At 37.3% G+C, this 23,442-nt stretch overlaps 1 protein-coding gene across 1 annotated transcript in view; it reads right to left on the bottom strand.

Moving 5' to 3' along the window:
* LOC128219120 (TPR and ankyrin repeat-containing protein 1-like) overlaps positions 1 to 23,442 on the bottom strand; it is an 82,556-nt gene that overhangs the window by 31,868 nt on the left and 27,246 nt on the right. Inside the window, 8 exon segments of the mRNA XM_052926941.1 lie at positions 958 to 1,077; positions 1,807 to 1,956; positions 3,877 to 3,993; positions 4,310 to 4,438; positions 6,182 to 6,303; positions 16,357 to 16,518; positions 21,075 to 21,285; positions 21,995 to 22,169. Coding sequence (XP_052782901.1) covers positions 958 to 1,077; positions 1,807 to 1,956; positions 3,877 to 3,993; positions 4,310 to 4,438; positions 6,182 to 6,303; positions 16,357 to 16,518; positions 21,075 to 21,285; positions 21,995 to 22,169 — 1,186 coding nt within the window.

Genomic DNA, 23,442 nt, shown 5'->3' with positions numbered 1-23,442 from the left:
TACTGCACCCGGGGTTACAGTTCTTGTGCACTTCAAATCTTAAAAATGAGATATATTTGTATATGAAGTTTGAAGTAAATAACTCTTCAGGCTTTTTGAGTTATGCTACGGATACATAATAAGAATAAAATTAACAAAAGGCAATAACTAATAAAAACTGCCCCCAGAATAATGGTTTGTGGGCACAGCACATCTCCTGAATCACATATATCTGTATATGGAGTTTAAAGTAGATACCTCAAAGACTTTTCAATATATGCTCTGGACATAAATTAAGTATGAAACTTAACAAAGGACAATGAATAAAAGAAAACTGCATACAGAGTTATGTGTCCTGTACAATTCTCTTCTCATCAATGAGATCTAACTGTATATGGAATTTGAAGTAAATAGGAAATTTGTGAACTTGGGGCATGGCCATCTTTGACCCAAGGGGTACGATTTGAACAAACTTGATACATGACTAATATATGGTACTTCATAAAAAAGTTCTAGGCAAGATGAATTTCAAAGATTTGTAGAATTCGCTTTATTGATCTTTCCGTTTAATTTATTATCTCTTTCCGCTTAAATGTTTTTGCCTACTTAAACAAGGGAATTCACTCTAATTGACTAAAAAATGCATAGACGCCGGGTGTGTGAAGGACATTTCATCTTTTATGAACATATCATTGTAATCGGATCAACTGAACTGGCGTTTACCATATACTCTTGTTTAGTATCTTAAAAGTTTAAGTTTGGTATTTTTTTATTTTTTGCACACGTATGGTATTTCAGCAAATAGTTTTTTCAGACGTGATTATTTACCTGTAAGTTATTCTAGTTATTACACAATATTTCTGATGTATGAGAGACGAAATGAATAAAGAAACTCTCATACATTGTTTATTCATATCATAAAAATAAATCCAAGATTTTAATATGGTAGTGAAGTAATTAAAGTGACTATTCCCATACCTTGATGAATGACATGATCTCTGTCCACACTAGGGACGGATGGTAGATGGCCTTTTTCTTGATGCAAGGCCAGATCTCCTCCACAAACACAGTGTAGGTTATCTCCCGGCGAGGATCCACCTGGAAGCACAAAAAGCCAACCGTAAGTATCGACGTACACGCTGTACAGGATGTCCTCACTCTCATTCTTATTGCATGTCAAACAAATCTCATACCAGGGATTCAACAGCTTAGCTTGTCAATCCTGAAAAATAGCCAGGGGTCTGTTTATGTATGACGAATTTATGCCCAAAGCATTTTAAAAAGGCTTAGACCCTTTTGATATTGTTTTCAAAGTTAGTTAAATTCATTTTAAGGTACTTCTTACTGTTTTAAGTACAAATGTCAGAGGAAAAAAAACAATATTTTCAACTGTTCAATAGTCTGATGATAAAAGTCCTCAATAACGATTAATCCCGAACATTAGAACCCTATACACGTGTACCTGTTATTCTCGTCAGAGTGGCGCTAAATACAATTTTACTTCAGCATCATACAAAACGAGCAGTGCAAACATATATTAGTGCTCGTCTGTTCTTTTTCAGGTCAATAAATGGAACAACTTGACTATTATTTCAGCCACATTACATTTGCACTGGTACCATGTGCACCATTGTTCAGGTGAATATCTTTAAGCATTTTTGAGCTACGGTCAATTGCAAAACGCTGCCTTTTTTGTTTTGTTCCAAAAACAAAACAAGCAAGATCTGTAAATTCTCTTATATAAAGCAATTCGAAAACAAATCTTGAATTTTTCTTGAATAATCCGATGCAGTTTCACTTTACTATAATAAGACATACAAAGCTAACCTTAATTTTCTTTTTACTAGCTCCAATCTCCTCTACCACTTCTTCTTCTTCAATATATTCCTCGGCTTCATCCTCCGCGTCCGAGTCCCCATGAATCAGGGGCAGGAAACTCAGGGGACCATCCAAGTCTGTCCATCCAGGTATTTCCACCTACACAAATTCAACTAGAGCTCTCAAAGTCGTGACGAATAGTAACACCCAGATGCAACCTGGACATAGTTGTGGTTGAATATTAATGCGAAAAACTACAATAACAAGCTCAGTAGCAAAAGGTTTAAACATAAACCCAGCATAATGGCACTGGATAAACGCCAAAGACATAGAACATAAAAACAAAACAAATCACAAACAATAAACATGGAAGAACAGCACAAAACTCCACAAACAGCACAGTGCATACATAACATATATAAAAACTAGGTTGTTAGGTACCGCCTTGGAACGGTCAGTAAAATGTAAATTTACTGGGGGTTTAAACCAGTTTAAGTGCACAAACCTAACTCTTATCCCAACAATCCTAAATAAAGAAAAAACGTAAAAGGAAAACTATATCAAAGTATCCATTAACTTGAGGAAACTTAATAATAAAACAAATAATAATAAACTTATAAGGTAAACACCAAGAACTTCTATGATTAGAGATCACATCTCTCTGCAGATGGAGGAATACAATTCAGTGCACCTAATGCAAAAACTTTTCAAAGATACGATGCAGTTATTGTTTGAAACTATGAGCATCACACACAGTCTGCCTTATAAAATAAAAAGGTTTAAAACTGTGTGATCATAGAGTTTCATAATAAAAAGCACCATTGTACTAAAAATAAGGGAACAAATAAGAAAAACATTATTAAAATAAAAGCGACATATATTAGCTAATCTTTTCTTACAAATTATTACCTATGTAAAATATTTGAAGAAAATGATGTCACATGCCAAAACACCCCGAGTTAGCCAAAAAAGATTTTAAAAATAACATGAATTAGCAGCATTTTCATAAAACCTGGGACTGAAAGCTTAGTTATGTAAGGATGCTATATTTAACCCTATATTTTGTTTCAGGAATTCATCTTCAAAAATTAGAAGGTAAGTACTCTTCAAAATATTGCCTTTATTTCCACGGTTTAAATACAATCCAAGTAATTCATAGAGTCTATCTGCCCAACTATCTGCTGGAACCATTTTAACTTTACGAATTTTCTTTAAAACGTCACCATAAAAGTCGGGATGAGCAACACTACAATTGTGTTTTGATATAAGATTATAATGACCATTAACAAATTTTGATAATGTCGTATCGTAGAATTGATAAGTGAAATGTGAAAGAAATATCAGGTGCGAAACAAACAATGTTAACCAACAATCCTTTGCTGTTGTATGTGTGTAGGCGCAATATGTTTGGAATTACGTACATGCAAAACTATAGTATCCAGACCATCCTAGTCAATGGTCATAACTCTTGGTAGACAAAATGTAAATTTGAAAGAAATTGCAAGTGTGCCACAGCCCATGCTGACCAGCATTCCTATGTGATTCGAGTGGGTTGGTGAAATACGTGTAAAACAATATTTCAATATATTTCAGACCAATGTTTACCAAGTAAAGGGCATTAAGACTGTTAAGCAATTCACAGTGAAATGTGACTGAAAAGGCAGGTACTCAACACCCCTGACCTGAATATCTATGTTGATCCATGTATGTAGGTTCAAGTTGCAACACTTATAAATCCCCCAGATATATATCATTACTCCATACTTATCTTTACACCCAACAAGTAAATATTTTCCTTAATGTGTGCCAAAACCCATTCAGATTGCCATGTATATGAAGAAACAAAAATGACTTAAATCGGCCTCACACTTACCACTAGATATTTTCTAAGTATATATACAATTTAAATGCTGTCAGATAATACACATGTGTGAGAAGCTGTATTTATAATTATATACCTGATTAGATCTGAGACAATGTATTATTCATGTTAATTGTAAACTCCCTTTTGGTAAGATAAATTCTCGTTTTGAACAGCCTCGATCACACTCTCCTAAGATGAGAGATAGTCCTGCCAACCTTCAGACTACCATCCTTATTCCTGTCAAAGAAATACGGGGGTCCCACGGACGCGTCAATCATCAGGAGCAGCTGTCTGGACGTCACAAACATCGGGAAACCATTGTCCGCAACATCCTGCAGTGTTTAAAATTGATACTGAATGGTACTTTTCATTCATAAAACATTCAACAAACTGTGAACCTTGTTCAATTAATGATTCCCATTACAACTTAGAAAGTGCGGTGTTGTTTTTTTATAAAAAAATAAATTGATATCTTAATTAGTTCGATGTAAGTTGTTAAGTGATTTAGGATTTCTAAAATGTGAGTTTAGATACATGCATTGTTCATGTTTTCATTTTAATTTAGCATTTCAGAAATTAAATATGTACATGTTGTCCAGTCATTGAACGTTTTTTAATGGTTACAACCATGTAAGGGCCTCGTAGTACCTGAAGTCTGGAAGGAAGGGCCTCATCCTTATGCTGCACGTGCACTAACATGAGGGCAGTGGCATGACTTAGCCCGTTGAAGTTTTTTTGCACCTCATCACATAGGACAGGATTCTTTGTGATGAAGACCTATAACAATGAAGTACATGTTGATATGTTCAGAACATGTTTTAAATATCAATATTTATATTAAAGATTTTCAATAGAAAATATAAATCCATTCAATTTGAGTCATTAATCCATCGAGATTCTTGCTTTTTGCTATGCAGTTCAGGATCTTAACCATAGTGATGATGTTCTTGCAATGCAGGTTCATGACCTCAACCAAAGAGATGATCATTTTGCTATGCAGTTCCGGATGTCAACCATAGAGATGATTCATCTTGCTATGCAGTTCCGGGTCTCAACCATAGTGATGATGTTCTTGCAATGCAGGTTCATGATCTCAACCAAATAGATGATCATTTTACTATGCAGTTCAGGATGTCAACCATAGAGATGATTCATCTTGCTATGCAGTTCCGGGTCTCAACCATAGAGATGATCTTCTTTCTTTGCAGTCCCGGACCTCAACCGAAGAGATTATTCTTCTTGCTATGCAGTCCCGGACCTCAACCGAAGAGATTATTCTTCTTGATATGCAGTTCAGGATCTCAACCATAGAGGTGATCCTCTTGCTATGCAGTTCTGGATCTCAACCATAGAGGTGATCCTCTTGCTATGCAGTTCAGGATCTCAACCATAAAGATGATTTTTTTGCTTTGCAGTTCCAGACCTCAACCGAAGAGATGATCCTTCTTGATATACAGTTCAGGATCTCAACCATAGAGGTGATCCTCTTGCTATGCAGTTCAGGATCTCAACCATAGAGGTGATCCTCTTGCTATGCAGTTCAGGATCTCAACCATAAAGATGATTTTCTTGCTTTACAGTTCCAGACCTCAACCTAAGAGATGATCCTTCTTGATATACAGTTCAGGATCTCAACCATAGAGGTGATCCTCTTGCTATGCAGTTCAGGATCTCAACCATAGAGGTGATCCTCTTGCTATGCAGTTCAGGATCTCAATCATAAAGGTGATCCTCTTGCTATGCAGTTCAGGATCTCAACCATAGAGGTGATCCTCTTGCTATGCAGTTCAGGATCTCAACCATAGAGGTGATCCTCTTGCTATGCAGTTCAGGATCTCAACCATAGAGGTGATCCTCTTGCTATGCAGTTCATGATCTCAACCATAGAGATGATTTTCTTGCTTTGCAGTTCAGGATCTCAACCATAGAGGTGATCCTCTTGCTATGCAGTTCAGGATCTCTACCATAGAGGTGATCCTCTTGCTATGCAGTTCAGGATCTCAACCATAGAGGTGATCCTCTTGCTATGCAGTTCATGATCTCAACCATAGAGATGATTTTCTTGCTTTGCAGTTCCAGACCTCAACCGAAGAGATGATCCTTCTTGATATACAGTTCAGGATCTCAACCATAGAGATGATCATTCTTGCTATACAGTTCATGATCTCGACCATAAAAATAATCCTTCTTGCTTTACAGTTCAGGGTCGCAGCCATAGAGAATACTTTCTTGCTATTCAGTTTAGAATCTCCCGTCAAATAGCTCTGTAATTTCTGAGAAATTGGAATAAGCAAATATTAAAATTCTCTGAACTTCAGCCTAAACCAACGACCGAATCTTCATGACGTATGTCCTGACTAGGCTCAATCCATCTATGTTTATTCTAAGAGCTACTAATGCAATTACCAAACGATCAGACTTGACCGAGACATTATGCCCACAAACAATGCTACGAAGGGTCATCATAATTGGATAATAAGTACATAAAAATAGCATCCTAAATAAAAGGCACAAGTTTACCTGGTGTAGATGGTCATACAGCGTGCCCTCTTCCCCCTCCTGTTCCTCTGGCTCAACTCCAGGGTCCGGTGTACTTGTTCCTGCCGTAGCTCCTTCACTCTCACATCCTCCTGTGTTGGAATCTGAATGATAGTTTGCTTTTTATATCACCTGATAATGCAAGAACAGGCGTTCAAAAGAGCTACGTCCAGTAAAGTGAATTAAATACATGTGCAAATTATAGTTAATTGTATATTCTGGTAATACCAGAACTTTTTACCATTCTCTGCCATAGCCGGTACGTAGCTAGTTCCCCAAGCTACAGACCCCTCCCCCCCCCGCCCCCCAATAGAAAGCCTTTGAAATATCACAAAAAGCAATATGAAATGAAAAAGAAATCGAGTTAACATGATTTTAATTCCACTGTGTTCTTATTTGTTAAACAATCGAAGACAGATCGGCGTAGATCTCGATTGAATGACAAAACTCGCTGAGAGGGGAGTATGCTTTTCAATATCCGGCATTAACAAGCAACCTTGCTCAGGGATTGACCGTTACTAAATAGTACTTATATTACGCTGTATTAGTTGCATGTTTGTGTCTACAATTAAACAGACCTCTTTAGAGCATTGATTCATTAACGGGAGGCCCATGCCATACTGGCATATTTTTTGGTCATTTTCAATTTGATAAATTTCAAAAGGCTATGACCCAGACATGCATGAGGGATCTAGCTGCTTTTTGAAAGAAACCGTGATTAATTCAACATCTAACAAATGTTTAAGGAAAGTAAACCTTTTGGGTTCAAGTTAAATTATAGCAATTTTGACAATTTTAAGGGCCATAATCGTCATGCATGGGTGGACCTGGCTAGTTTACAAAATGTACCGAGGTCTCATCACTAGAATATATTAACTTTGTTTACAGTCAATATCAGACTTTAGTAAGATGCAAGAGCAGACTCTTGTTGGATTCAAGAACATATTCTAGTCAGATGCAAGAGCAGCCTCTAATAAGATCTACCAGCAGACTGTAATAAGATGCAACAGCAGACTGTAGTCAGATGAAGAAGCAGACTGTAGTCAGATGCTAGAGCAGACTGTAGTCAGATGCAAGAGCACACTGTGCCAAGATACAGGAGCAGACTGAGTAAGATGCCAGGACAAACTGCTGACAGATGCAAGAGCAGACTGTAGTCATATGCAGGAGCAGACTGTAATCTGATGCAGAAGCAGACTGTAGTTAGATGCAAGAGCAGACTTAAGTCAGATGCAAGAACAGACTGTAGTAAGATGCAGAAGCAGACTGTAGTAATATGCCAGGGCAGACTGTAGTCAGTTGCAAGGGCAGACTGTAGTCAGATCAAAGAGCAGACTGTAGTAAGATACCAGGGCAGACTGTAGTCAGATGCAAGTGCACACTTTAGAAAGATGCAGGAGCAGACTGTAGTAAGATGTAATGGCAGAATGTCGTCAGATGCAAGAGTAGACTGTAGTCAGATGCAGGAGTAGACTGTAGTATGATTCCAGATCAGACTGTAGTCAGTTGCAAGGGCAGACTGTAGTCAGATCAAAGAGCAGACTGTAGTAAGATACCAGGGCAGACTGTAGTCAGATGCAAGAGCACACTTTAGAAAGATGCAGGAGCAGAGTGTAGTAAGATGCCAGGTCAGAATGTCGTCAGATGCAAGAGTAGACTGTAGTCAGATGCATGAGCAGACTGTAATCTGATGCAGAAGAAGACTGTAGTAAGACGCTAGAGCAGACTGTGGTCAGATGCAAGAGCAGACTGTAGTAAGATGCAGGAGTAGTCTGTGTGATTCCAGATCAGACTGTAGTCAGGTGCAAGGACAGACTGTAGTCAGATGCAAGAGCAGACTGTAGTAAGATCCAAGAGCAGATTGAAGTAAGATTCCAGGGCAGACTGTAGTAAGATGCCAGACTGTTGAAATCAGATGCTAGAGCAGACTGTTGAAGTCAGATGCTAGAGCAGACTGGAGTTAGATCCAAGAGCAGACTGTAGTAAGATGCCAGGGCAGACAGAAGTAAGAGGACAGGGCCCACTCTAGTTTAATGCCAGAGCTGCCTCTAGTTAGGTGCAAAAGCAGACTGTAGTAAGATGTCAGATCAGATTCTAGTTATATGCCATGGCAGACTCTAGTTAGATGTCATAGCAGACTCTAGTTAGATGCAATAGCTTACTCTAGTAAAATGCTATGACAGTGCCGTGCTAGTAATAACTAGTTCGGTGCCAAAAAGATTCCAGTGAGATGCCAGAGTAGACTTTAGTAAGATGCCATAGCAGATTCTAGTAAGATGCCATAGCAGACTCTAGTTATATGCCATACCAGATTCTAGTTAGATGCCATAGCAGACTCTAGAAAGATGCCATACCAGATTCGAGTAAGATGCCAGTGCAGATTCTAATAAGATGCCAGAGCTGATTCCAGTAAGATACATAGCAGACTCTAGTACGATGGCAGAGCAGACTCTAGTTAGATGCAAGAGCAGACTCCAGTAAGATGCCAGGAAGACTCTAGCTAGATGCCAGAGCAGATTCTACTTAGATGCAGCAGCAGGCCCTAGTTAGAGGCAAGAACAGATTCTAGTCAGATGCAGGAGCAGACACAAGATAGAGGCCAGAGTAGATTCTAGTTAGATGCCATAGAAGACTCTAGTTAGATGCAGCAGCAGTCTCTAGTTAGATGCAGCAGCAGACTCTAGTTAGATGAATTATCAGATTCTAGTTAAATGCCAGAGAAGACTCTTGTAAGTTTCTAGTTGGATGCAGTAGCAGACTCGAAGTTGGGCTCAAGTTAGTTGCAAGAGAAGACTCTAGTTAGATGCAAGAGCAGATTCCAGATAGAAACAAGAGCAGACTGTAGTAAGAAGCAAGAGAAGACTGTAGTCAGATACAAGAGCAGACTCTAGTTAGGCTCAAGTTAGTTGCAAGAGTAGACTCTTGTTAGATGCAAGAGCAGATTCCAGATACAAGAGCAGACTCTAGTCAGATGCAAGAGCAGACATTAGTCAGACTCAAGAGAAGACTCTAGTTAGATGTTAGAGCAGATTCTGGTTAAATGTAAGAGTAGACTCAAATTAGATTCAGGGGCAGACTCTAGACGAATGCAAGAACAGACTATAGTTAGGTATGCATCTAGTCAGATGCAACAGTAGACTGTAGTTAGAATCAGGTGCAGATTGTAGTCAGATGCAAGAGCACACTGAAGTTAAATGCAAGAGCTGATTCTAGTCCGATGCAAGAGCGGATTTTAAGCATATGCACGGGCAGACAATAGTTAGATGAAAGAGCAGACTCTAGTTAGATGCAAGAGTAGACTGTAATAAGATGCAGGGGTAGACTTTAGTAGGAACAAGTCCCAATATTAGCATTAATATCTTTCCACACTAATATATTAGTTCTGATGGAAATTAAGGCATGAGCTCATTTACACCTTATATTGCACACGTTTCAGTTATAGTAAACATGTTTTATATCCGTATAAGTTTAATCCAGTTTAATGTTCCTTGTTAGATGTCAAAATTATAGTACGAAATAATGGATAATGGATTAAATATGGCGGCGGACAGAAGCAAGCGTTTCTGCTCGCACTTATAAGCTAAAATATCTTGATATTTTGTGAACGGAATATTACAATATTTATATGGACGTGTTGCATTTGAAGTGCAGAATTGAACTGTGTGTTTTTCGTATGGATATAATTGTGATTTGGAAAGTTACGAGGTAACATTTGATAATTGCATTGTTCTTTGGTAATCAACGAAACCACCGACTCGTTGAACCCGGCGCTCGGTTAAAACTGTTCACGTTCAATCCAATTAACGGTAATAACTGAACATAGTATGGTGCGTTGGGCATCACTTATGTGATTGAGCTATGCCTAGCCAAAACGTCCATAAAGCAGTGATGGAAAGACAGATTATTAACGAAAAATTGCTTAAACTCAAGTCCGAGAGTCAACTGTCTGACAACGACGACGATGATGAACTTCAGCTGTCACAGATACCGCCTGGGCAGCAGTTCTTTCAAGAAACTAATGACGAACTTTATGCTTTACCGCGAGAGGACTATGTAAAAACGCTAGAGGCGCGCTGCAAAAGGGACACTCAGCAGCTCAGCCAATACCGCCAATACCTATGGGACCGCGTTAGGGGATCTTCTGGGTGCCCGTCCGGTCGCCTGAAGTCCAGAAAATCGTCAAATAAGAGCTCGAAGTTCGCAAAGCTGGCATCTGACTGTTACGTGTTACAACACTTTATCGACGGCGAACGCACCTCAGAGATTCACGACATTGTATCGTCAAACGTATTACTAAATGACTCATTGTCAATCACACGAGATGTCGACACCGATGACGGTCACACCGCTTCCGGCTGCCTTAAAGAACCGGATGTCCTAGCCACATTGCTCAAGCTCCAGGCTGACGTTGATGACTTGAAGTTTCAGCAAAAGAAGTCAACAGACTTATTCTCCGATGTGAAAGAGAGACTTACGAAAGTGTTTTCCTCTCAGGACATTTTAATAAGCTCAATTAATGGAATACGCGCACGCCTGCCTACGCAGGATGTAAGCCAACAAATAGTTGAATTACAGAAAACCTCTGTCGGTATTCAGGAATCGTGCCGAGTTATTTATGCAAATGTTATTGATGTTAAATCACAATTGATTAGCCAAAATGCCAATGTATCAGATACGCTAAGTAACAGCCCAATCGCACGTTCGGATAACACTTATGTTGCTGAAAAGCAAAACACTATTGACTTAGCCAATGATGTTCATACAAATATGTCTTATGACGAAAGTCATAACGACCAGTCTGTTGTAAGCGCATACTTGCATGAACAAAACATCCCGTTAACGGCAAATGGTACTAGCACGGTTCACGTTTTACACGAGAAATCAATCTCTAGCGTAGACCGAGACGAAACGCAGTTATTAAAACCGCAAGCGAAAAGCCTCTCTGATGTAAACCAATCGAGGCATGATACTTACAACACTGCAACGTATGCCGAGAAAACTAAATCTAGGTGTAATGCGACTTCTAACATTGATCACGACACTGCCGATACTAATGTTCACAAAGCGCAGCGATCACTTTCTGTGATAAACAACGTCGAAAAAGACAGTTCAGGGTTCATAGCCCAGCGTAAGCGCCGTAAAATAGCCTACTATTTGGGCAATATCGACTCCTCAGTTACATACGGGGATGTTGTTGATTTTATGAAATCAAAAAAGCTTCAAGCGACAAACATTAGAATGTTTTATGGCAGCGAATCAGTATCTATAAGGTTTAATTTGCCTTCGGATAGTTCCGAAGACGTAGAAAACGATGATTTTTGGCCGGCTGACATGGTGTTTAGACGTTGGAAGACCAGATCAGATTGGGAGACAGAAAGACAATCTAGGATTAAAAATAATGCAAAACTTAGAACTAATAGGCGTGTTAAACAACGCTCATACAATTTTGAAGCATCCCAGTCAAAAGGCATGACTCGATACAATTAAAATCACGACAGTCGTGACGAAAGGTACGATGACTATGATGAGAATGAATACTCCGACGATTACTACAATCGTTACGATAGACAAAATGATGCCGATATATATCACCACGAACACGACAGGCATGACGATCGTTACTAATCAAACATGGATTATAACAATAAAACTTTACTTCTTAGTATTCTATGTCTCAACTTAGCTTTGCTTATGGCTCCTACACAGCTTAATATTTTCTCATGGAACGTCCGCGGTATAATGTCGTCAGCTTTCTCGCTCTCATGCATGCTTGACGAGCACAATGTTGACATCGCTATAATATCTGAGCACAAGCTAAAGCCTGGTAACAAGCTGTTCTTAGACAGTATTCATGCTGATTTTAGTTATCTGTCTATGGAACATAATGATACATCTTGCGAAACTAATGCAGTATCCTGCGGGAGAGCTGGCATCGCTTTCATGTTTCGTAAGAGACTGCTTGTTAATATATCGCAAGTGCATGCGTGCCTCAATAACAGAGTAATTGGTATCGAGGTATGCAATGTTCTAGATATACCAACGTACATTTTTGGTGTATATTTACCGGCTGAAAACGACAAAACATTTTATTGTGAAGTTATTGGCGAATTAGAAGCGCTTATTTCATTTTACTGTACCCAGGGCCATGTAATAGTTGCTGGTGATTTTAATGCTAAATTATACGACTATAGCCCAAAATCTGTGGCATTGACAAGAATCGTAAAAAGCTATAACCTTATACCTGTTAACCTTCGCCCATATAGCAACTCACACGACTATAGCTACGTAACTAACCGAACAATGATAGATCATATGTTGGTATCCTCCGATTTATATATACGTGTTACATCGTTTGAAGTCATTGACGAAAGTAAAATACTTACGTCTGATCACTTGTCATTGGTCATGACCCTTACGGCAGATACACAAAGTCGAAATGCCGTTAACGATACAAATGTAAGGCGAACTCATGTCGCTTGGGATAAACTTACACCTGACGACATTTGCATGTATCTAACAATGTTAGATAAAGCGTTTATAAACGAGGAGTTATCCATACTCCCAGACGTTAATACATTAAATGAGACCATTGTATCAGTACTAGTATCAACGTGTGACAAATATCTACCAACACACAACCCGATACACAAACCAAAGACTTACTGGAATGATGAAATAAAACAATTATATCTAACTGCTAAACACGAACGATTACAATGGATGCGAAATGGTCGTCCGCGCAATCCAAGCGATGATTCATTTAAAAGATTTAAGCGAGCAAAATCCCTTTTTAGAGCTACACAGCGGAGGCTCGCCGAAACATATGTGCATAATGTTTTCGATAAAATCGATAACGCGGCAGGAACAGATGACAAGTTATTCTGGCGCCTTCTTAGAAAGTTAAAAAATAAAAACCCTAACAGTGTTTCAAAACTTGAGGTTGATGGCGTGAAGTACGAGGGTGAGATGATAAAGGATGGTTTTGCTAGTTTTTACCGTTCCGTATTTGATGTTAGCTATAATGTGCCGCTTTCAGAATTTGAGCGCGAAGTTAAAGACAGAATTAATGAAAAGATTCGCGAATCTTTACCAGATAACACTACATTTAAAGACATTTCAGAACATGAAATTAGGATCGCGATTAAAAGATTAAAACGTAAAAAAGCGCCCGGTTCAGACTCGGTTTTAAATGAACACGTTTTATACGGTGGGCAACCAGTTATTATGGCCCTTAAGGTTCTGTTCAATGATATAGTACGCTACGAAGAGTATCCAGCGTCATGGAAACGTAGTTACATCATCCCTATTTACAAAGGAAATGGCAAGCCACGGTCAAGTCCTAGTAGCTACAGGCCGATTTCACTTATTTCTACGTTTTGCATAATATTCGAGCGTGTCATCGTAAATAGATTTGATAAAATGTCATTTTCCAATTTTCCGAATAAACAACAACAAGGATTCCAAAAAGGACTGAGTTGTATAACTGCAGCTTTTAATCTACAGGAAGTAATTACGCATAATCTCGATAGTGGAAGTAATGTATATGTAGCTCAGTTAGATATGAAAGGCGCCTTTGATGTTGTCTGGCACGACTCCCTATTTTTGAAATTGCACGATCTTGGCATTCAAGGGAAGCTATGGAAAACTCTACTTAATGGTTACCAAAACCTTACAACATACGTGAGGTTGTCTGGTTCAACGTCTGACTCTATAAATGTACGTAGATCTGTCCGCCAAGGCGGCGTATTATCAGGTTTTTATTATTTAGTGCACATTAACGACCTGCTGAATCGATTAGAAACATCCGGATATGGCGCCAAAGTTGGTACAATTGCTGCAGGGAATCCTTCTCTCGCAGATGACATTACACTCGTTGCTTTAACTCCCTCTGGTCTTCAGCATATGCTTGATATCGTACAAGACTATGCAGTTCTTCACAAATTTGAAATCAATACTACAAAATCTTGTTGCTTGTCGTTCTCCACAAAACGCTTGTCAGTTCCATTAATAGTAACATTTGCCGGACAACCGCTTAGTTACGTCGAATCGTCCACTCATTTAGGGATACTAGTTAACTCTAAGTATGGGATGCGGTCTACAACACGTATTGAAGAACGGTGCCAAAAGGGCAAAAACTCATTCCATGCTATGAAAGGTTATGGACTACATGGCGAAGGTCTTAGTCCATTAACTGCCACTAGCATATATAAAAAAGTCATTATTCCAACTATTTTGTATGGAAGCGAATTGTGGAATAACCTCAAGCCAACGGATCTCGATATTATCAATAGGACTCAACATTACGTTGTTAAAATGATTCAAGGCTTTAATAAATACACTCGTTCCGACATGTGTGAGTCAATGGTGGGACTTTATCGTCTTATAAGCTTAGTCGAGATCCGCAAATTATCTTTTCTGCAAAAGCTAATGACGTTGCCTTCCGATAGTTTAACGCGACAACTTTTTATAAGGAAATATATAACATTTCTTAATCGCCGAACAAGTAATCCAATGCTTGGCTTTATACCTGACATATGCGCTTTGGTAAACAAATACCGCTTGCAAGGTAGCCTTAACGATTTCATATTGCATAATGTCGCGCGTTCGAAGTCGAGCTGGAAAAGCTCTATTCATAAAACCGTGAAACAGACAGAACTTACTTTATGGCGCGAAAGACTTATTAGCGACAGGGATTTTTTACTATTCAAAAATCTCCATAAACAAATTGAGCCATGTGTTGTGTGGCAGTCCGCAAATAATCGCTCGGACTTAAAACTTGCGCATTTTATTGCTAAATTGTGGCTAGACAAGCCCTCTTTACTGCACTCCGTCTGCTTAATTTGCAAACGCGTGTTCTTTAACAAAACCGAGCATATCGTGTTTGCTTGTCCGTGTACAGCAGCTGTACGCGAGAGTTTTTATTGTGATATAAACATGGTATTTGGTCAACATGTCGGATCCGACTTAGCTAAAAAAGATTCGACAATTTTCAGAGATTTTGTTTTAGGGAGCAAGTACATACAAAATGAAGACTATAATCAATTGCTGTTATGCAAGCTTAGTTTCCGTTATGTACAAGATGCGTTCAATGTATACAATACTTTCAATAGTGTTTAAATAATACTGAAACAGTGGCATTTGTGCATATATTGCGTAAGATGATTATGTCTATATTGTATGATCATACAATTGCTGTTAGTTTGTCATAAATAATGTGTTTGACTTGAACCCATTGTATACATGTATGTATTACTCTCATGCTACTTCTTGCATGAATTAACTTTTTCTACTGACATATTTAAACATGCTTATATATATTACATTGTGTTCTAATCTCCCACGCGGAGGATATATTGAAATAAATAAATGAATAAAGAGTAGAACAAGGGTAGCCAAAGACGGTCACATCCCACGTCTTCTAGAAAACAGTATCAACTTTTCTTAGGACAAAGGATTTAAATTAAACAATCGACAATATCTTAAAAAATTTGCCCCAAGAGTAATGGTTCATATGCACTGTACTTCTCATAAATAGGATATATCTGCATATGAAATTTGAAGTAAATACCCAAAAGTTTTCCAAATTATTCACTGGAAAAAAATACTGCAAATTAACAATTGACAATAACTGAAAAATACAACCCAAGTCATGGATTCTGTATACTTCATTTCAACGTGATCTATCTGTATATGAAGTTTAAAGCAATACCTCAAGGATTTTTCAAGAGATACTGCAGACAGAAAATAAATATGAAAATAAACAAAAGGCAATAATTCAATACTGCAGCTGGAGTTATGGTTCATGTGTTCTGCACTTCTCCTACATTAGATTTATATGAAGTTTGAAATACCTCAAAGACATTTCAATTTATGCTTTGGACAAGACTGCCCATTGGAATCAAGTAACAAAATAAACAAATTATCATATAATCAAAGTAATGTTTCTCTACACAGCACTTCTACTTCATACAGGTTATATGTAGCGGGAGTATAATGACGATGTTGACTCTAGTTAAATTCAAAAGTTCTGTATTTCAATAAAATAGCAGACTTCAGTTCAATGCAAGAGCCGCCTTTGGTAAATGTAAGAGAAAATTAGATACATATGGGAGCCGACTCTGGTAGATCTAGTTAAATGTAAGAGTAGTGGAGAGTACCTTTGTCAGGTTCCTCCTCTTCATCCTCTGAGAGTATCTCCACAACTTCCGGGGGTACAAACTCTACACATCGGGGCAGTAATGGTGCGTTTGCCTCGTGTGACTTCATCAAGTACGCGTTTAACTGGCTCCATAGGCGGTATATACAGCAAGTCGTCTTTCCTGTTAAGGCAAATATTTAATTTCTCTTTGCAAAGCATTTTTAATAAAAAAGAAAAGAAAATAGAATGCCATGTTAACCCAAATCGCTCACCTGTCGGAAAGCTTTATACTTTTGTTACCACTAGACATTGTTACACACCAATTATCTTAGCGCTTAGCCTTTCGGTCTACGACAAGTTTTCCTTTATATCTCTATGTTACACAAGTGTACCTCGATATTGATCTTAATTTTCATAACTGTACACATTGCTGTATCTTCAAAAATAAGAAAGTCAGTCAAAAGACTTTGTCAGGTTCATCCGAGGACAACATTGATATATAACATTTTCAGATCTGTACACATTGTCCAATTTTTATCCGGTGGGTTCCGAACAAAAGTTAAAATGGGTTGGGCCAGCTTTGACCCCAGGGGCATTATTTGAACAACCTTGGTAGAGGTCCATTATATGATGCTACATACCAACTATCAAATGTCTTGCTCTTGTGATTTAAGATAAGAAGATTTTCATAGGAAAGTATATATAGATATATATAGTGACCCTCTGGGTTGTGGCCAGCTTTAATACTATGGACACTCTTTTAACAAACTTGATATAAGATTACTATATGATGCCTTATACGAAATATCAAGGGTTCTGGGTAAGAAGAATTTAAAAAAAATCCTTATATAAGGCTGAAGGAAACTTGTGAACCCCGGGGCGGGGCCAGCTATACCCAATGGGCATACACAGTAGAGAGTCATCATACAGAACAGAACAGAACAGAATATTTATTTACCAGAAGATCATAGACCCATGTGGCCGAATACCATACAAAATTGAAACAAGTACAAAACATGTGTACATATTTTTACATGTATATGCAAATTCATACAATGCAGACAACAAATAACGTACAAATGATAATATGAATCCACAATTTAACATATGAATGATATTATAAGTGATTATTTCTTTTATATACATATACATAAACACATACATATACACATATATACACACATATCATTATATTGGATATAATGTAATATTTCTAAGTTCGAAAGCCTTGTTTATAAACACACTCTGATTTTTAAAAATAGTTTCATTTTCTGTATTGATCAACTCAACTAATTTATACACTAGGATCACTGTGTGGGAAGGGACACCGGATATAGCTCAAAAAGTGATAAGTAAACAGACAATTATGCAGTTGTTTTAATTTACCAGAGGTAAGATCTTTCTGTGTTTACGCTTATCTACCGTATCCGCAAATGAAGCAAGTGTTTAAACTAATAGCTGAATGCTAAATTTGGCCTATGGTATACTTTAAAGTGCTTACGATTTAGCAGACCCCGTAAAATGTTTCTTCAAATCTGAGATGATCACCTCAAAACTTACTGAATTTCGACAAGTATTGTTATTTTTAGGAAATATATCGAATAAATAAAAAATCTGAATCGAAGGATTTCTTAAGAATAAGCTCAACTATTTTTATTGTAAGAAATGGCAATGTAACTGTTAAAGATATGCCCTTAGAAATGTTCACAGTACTGTACTGGGGATAGCCGTATTATGTACTGGGGATAGTTTCAAAAATGAGAAATGTGTGTCCTGGTGTTAACATGTGAAATGGGACAAAAAAATATTGTAACACTGTTAATATACACTATACATGTATATGTCTATTTCGAACTTTCAAATAATCTGCAAAAAGTGAGAATAGAATTTGATAAGAAATTATTGAACAAACTTTAGTTAACAATCCTAAACTCTCCTAAATGAACGTATATATGCAAGCTGCGTAAATATCAGGGTTGGTCACTGAAGTGAACGAGCAGAGACCATTATTCTGTTCTAAGTAATACCAACATCGATCCAAGCTTAGAAAAAAGCTTTACGTATTCCAAATTTGATCACAATATCGCATTCCCTACTGGTGACTTTCTGTTTGCTAAAACGTACCTACTTGATTTACAAGGCAATATTATATATATTAATAGCCAACACCACATAAATTCTCCGGCCATATGTTTTGTGTTACTCAATACATCAGATTACCGGCGTATTTCAAATATTTAGATATTGATGCTTGTGAAAAACACACCATGGTTGACTAATATGTATGAATGAAACAGTTTTAAGTGCATACAGATACAAAGAACAACAAAATGGTTTTGCTCTCATCACCCGGTATGGACAAGATCAAACAATTTCCCTCGAGCTCGCGTATAGATAAATAGCCGTAATCATTATCACAGTCTCGTTTTTATAAATACATCGTTACTATCCTCATTCCACTTAATAGCTATCCCCTGTGCAGTTATTTATTTGCTTCATCTATCCCCAGTACACTGCCAGGGCATCAAAAGGTATGAATATCTCCCTAACAACAAAAGATATCATATTGATATTTTACACATTACTAGATTATGTAATTACAATGAAATCGCTCGATTCAGTTTTTATTCTTATTTTTAATTTGTTGATTTATGTTTGAAATCGTACCACATAAATAAACATTTGTGAGCGATCATGCAACTTTCGGCGAGAATTGGGCTATTATACAAAAGAGGAGACACATTTTCATCATAGTCGTATATTGCACAGTATCAAGTAATTCAAAACTCTTCGATTTTGTTAAATATATCACCATAAAATACAAAAAAAAATGATAGAAAACTGTCCATGTGTCAAAATCAAACGCTTATCGATTGATCACTTTTTGAGCTATATCCGGTGTCCGTTCCCACACAGTGAGTATGTTGTATTTAAAACCTAAGTATATATATCACTCTTAGTTTATTATACAATGTTCAATAAAGTGGTATTCATCTTCTAGTAAAGAACAAACAGTGCATATACCATCATTTGGGGGCGTCCAATGCGGTTTATTCCATCGACCCGTTTCAATGCTTAATCTATGTGAAGATATCCGCAGTTTTGACACCGACATTCCAAATATAGTCATATCTAATATGTTGATATACTGTTGAATCTAAATCCTTGATATACTGTTGAATTCTAAATCCTGACACATTTTTGTCAAATCAAGCCCTACTGGACTTGTCAAAATCTACTTTGCCAATCTTGTATGAAATTAGATTTTTACCTTTGTTTCACACAAAAACACTTAACATTTCAATTTCTTAATAAAATCAGGCATCATATAGACTTAGACTACAGAAAAGGTATTTTGTTAGAAAACACCGATTGGATTTGTTAGGATGTTGTTCCATATCTGTTTTCAGCATGTTATGAACCTTCATACTCTTTCATTTAAATGTTTAAACTAACTAAGCCTCCCTAACACTCCGTAAATAAAATCATTTTCTGACGTCTATTTGACACAGAGAAGACGTTTACCGAGTTCAAACAAACCCGTTCAACTTTATCGCCTTGAACAAATCCCCAGATTTCTCCAGTATAATTAAAATAGGCAGAACATGTCAAATAAATCAAGTCCATGCTTAACTGATATGCTAGTAAACATATACTGATGTATATTCATTTGAAATTTAGCGTTCAATGCTTGACCAGCCAACGTTGTTTGAGCATCAGAAAACGATCATCCATTGCTAAACACAAACAAAAGGTCCGGAAACTTGTTTGTAATTTCTATTTCAATATTGTTGTAATAAAACGTCATACCCCTCCTAAATTTTCCACCCTTATCAAATATCATAATTTTAGTTTTATTCGTCATGGGTCATTTCTTCGAACAAATTTGATAGTGCACCACTGTTGGAAATTTAATCAAAATTGTTCAAGCGGTTTAGGAGATGTTGTTCAAAGCAATTATTGACGACGAACGACGAGATACGGACACCGGACGCCAGACATAGACCAATCACAATAGCTCAACTTCAGTAGGTCGTGAGCTAGAAATGGTAAGAAATCAAGGCCAACGTACCTAACAAAATCCCATGCCACACAAATCTCATTTGATAATACCCTCTTAATCAACATTTTACATGGGTAAATACAATTCATTTGGTAGTCAGGGCAAGCCAGTAATAATAGAGTCATGTCAAAGGTTTAACATCGACCATAACTGAAAAGGTTTAAGATATTCACATGAAAGTTGGTATATATGTTGCCAGAGACAATACACGTTTGTATAGCAATGCCTTTTATGACTTAAATATATATGCAAAAAGCTACAAACAGAAAAAAACTCGTTCTATCACTGATGACAATGAATTTCATAATCACAGTACAATCGTCTAATATTCATGGTGTACGATGATATCAAGATTATGAACTATTCTCTCATCCCTACTGTTACAACTGATATCATATTATCAAAGACCAAACTGTCAGAAAATTATACTTATTATATTTAGAGGAGCAGGTCTCTGCCTCTCACCAAATCAGTAATGAATCCGAGTTGTCTTGGCCTGTCCGAATGTGCTCCAGTTATAGAAAAAGTTAAAGCTAATGCATTACACCTACGCCACAATGCCTCGACGTTTCTTCTTCGAAAAAACAGATGACCTACCTGTCTTTGAAAAACAGAAAAACTAAAATGTAAACCACATCAAACTGTACACCAAACCAATGTTTTACTTAACCCACCTGTGCCACTCCTGCCTAGTAGCAATATGGAAGCCCTCGATTTCATCTTGATAATGGTATGTTCACGGTCGGTCACGCGGAACGGGAAATCCACTTTGGTTGCTATATTCTGTAGCACGTTGCTGACCAGTATGGAGGTGAAAGGGTAGAACTTGAGAATGTTGTACTCTGTGTCGTTGGAACTGGCTGGCGGGAAAAGTATCCGTATTTCCTGAAGAAATGTGACACCTTAATTTCTGAGAAATTAAATTATCTGTGCAGTTTATCTGCTTTAAATATGTGTAAATCTGCAAGCAATTAAAATTGTTGATGATTTTCAAACTCTAAAACTTTCAATTAGCTGGAAAATTGTTCTACTACACCCTCTCAGCATACAACATTGGGTCCTGTCGGATCGCAACACCAATCCTCACAACATACGTACACTAAAGAATGACCCAGCTGATCAAAACCTTAAACATTATAAAGGTTTTGATCACATTCAGCATTATGACTACCCTGATATACTTTCTACACTTCTTCAGAAAACTACTACTTGGCAAACATAATGATTTTAGTACTGTGTAACTGCGCCCTGGGGCAACACAGGACAATTTGACCCCAACCTTTCCGTCATGAATACCAGAGTTCTGTAATTGGGCTTGGTGCCTGTTTGGATTGCCCATCATTGTTAATGTAAATGTAACCATAACCTACTGATCGCATAATTATTAGGGGTCATGTACTTACCATGACCAAAGTGCATACCACTTTTGAAAACGCTGCAACAAGACATTTAAAGGGTTTTGATCAGAATTGAAAGTGTTTACGCAGTTTACATTGACAACGCTAATGGACAAATTTATGCCGATATGTGACTGTTTGACATGCTTTGAAGGCAACAGACTTAATCAAAGGACCTTAGATTCAGCAAGACTCACCTGATGTTGTTTTTGAACCTCTTCCTCAGAAACTTCCTTTTCAGCATACAGCATGGGGATGCGTTTTTCCGCCCCCAGGGACAAGGTTGGGGTGTTGGACTTCATTCCCCGGAGGTTCTTCTGTATTAAACAATCCTCTCCCCTCTGGTGGGACTTCTTGATACGCTGGACACTCCTAAGGAAGATAATATTGATTGGACATAATTGTGACGTCGTCAGCAAATCTGAACCCTGTAGAGGAAACGGTGACATTTACAATTCATAATACCCAATTACCCTTTAACACATAGTCAAGTGGCCTGATAAGAGCTCCCAGTCAATTCCATAGTCAGTGGATAGATAATCAATTATCAATAGCAAACATCCAATTTGTATAGGTATTTTTTCGGGTATTGAAAAAGTGCAAAATAAAAGACTGGTATGATCTTTAGATCTAAATCACTGACAATCATTGAAACCAAATCGTTTTTATGTGATATTATTTTTACAAAAAAATAAAATTATCTAAGAAATGATGTCAACGATAAAATATTAAATGATTTTATTTCATCTGAAAATGCAGTTCAAGGATGAACTTGTACCATTGATTTAAAAATTGATAATTTTATTCAACCAATCGGTCAAAAAGTGCTGCCAATCGAGCTAAGGATAAATCGTCACCTTAGTGCAAGAACTCAATATCTGCTTCTATATCTATATGCAGTTATTGAGTTATTGCACTAAGGTGACGAAATGTTTAATTTTTTACCCATCATACAGAACCCATATCCATATTTAGATAAAAAAGATTTGACAAGATGACACTGTTTTGCTCACCTGAGTAAAACTTTAATGGTGCTCTAGATATTTATATAATTGAAGGGCAATAACTCTCGGATGACTTTGGCGATTATGCTAGTTATGGAACTTGTCCGAGGTATTAGGCCAAAAAGCATTCTGACCATATTTGGTGTTGATTAGACAAATGTGTTAAGTTCGTTGCACAACGTAAGCACTTTCTTTATTAAAAGTGCAATAACTCTCGGGTAACTACAGCAATTTTGCTGGTTATCGAAAATTTCCGAGATATTATGCCCAGTCTCGTTCTGAGCAATTTTGGTGATGTGTGGACTCCTTCTATAATTAAAGGGCGATAACTCTAGAATGACTCCAGACAATAGTCATCGAATTGGTCTTAGATATTGGCCATTCATATTCTGGCAAATTTGGTGATGATTGAACAAAAATTTAAATTTGTTGATCGAACATGGCCAACAAAAGGTAATTTCTATAATCAAAGGGTGTGATAACTGATGAGTGACTAAAGCTGATTATCAAACTTGTCAAGGCATTTAAAGTTCTTGATTGAGCAAGACCAATTTTAGTTATTTTTCTATCATTGAATGGTGAAAACTCTTGAGTGACTACACCGATAAATAAAACTCGTCCAATATATTTGCCCATATTTA

This window comes from Mya arenaria, chromosome 15 (assembly GCF_026914265.1).
Source record: "Mya arenaria isolate MELC-2E11 chromosome 15, ASM2691426v1".
In the NCBI taxonomy this organism is placed as follows: Eukaryota; Metazoa; Mollusca; class Bivalvia; order Myida; family Myidae; genus Mya; species Mya arenaria.
This window is presented reverse-complemented; position numbering and strand designations above follow the sequence as displayed.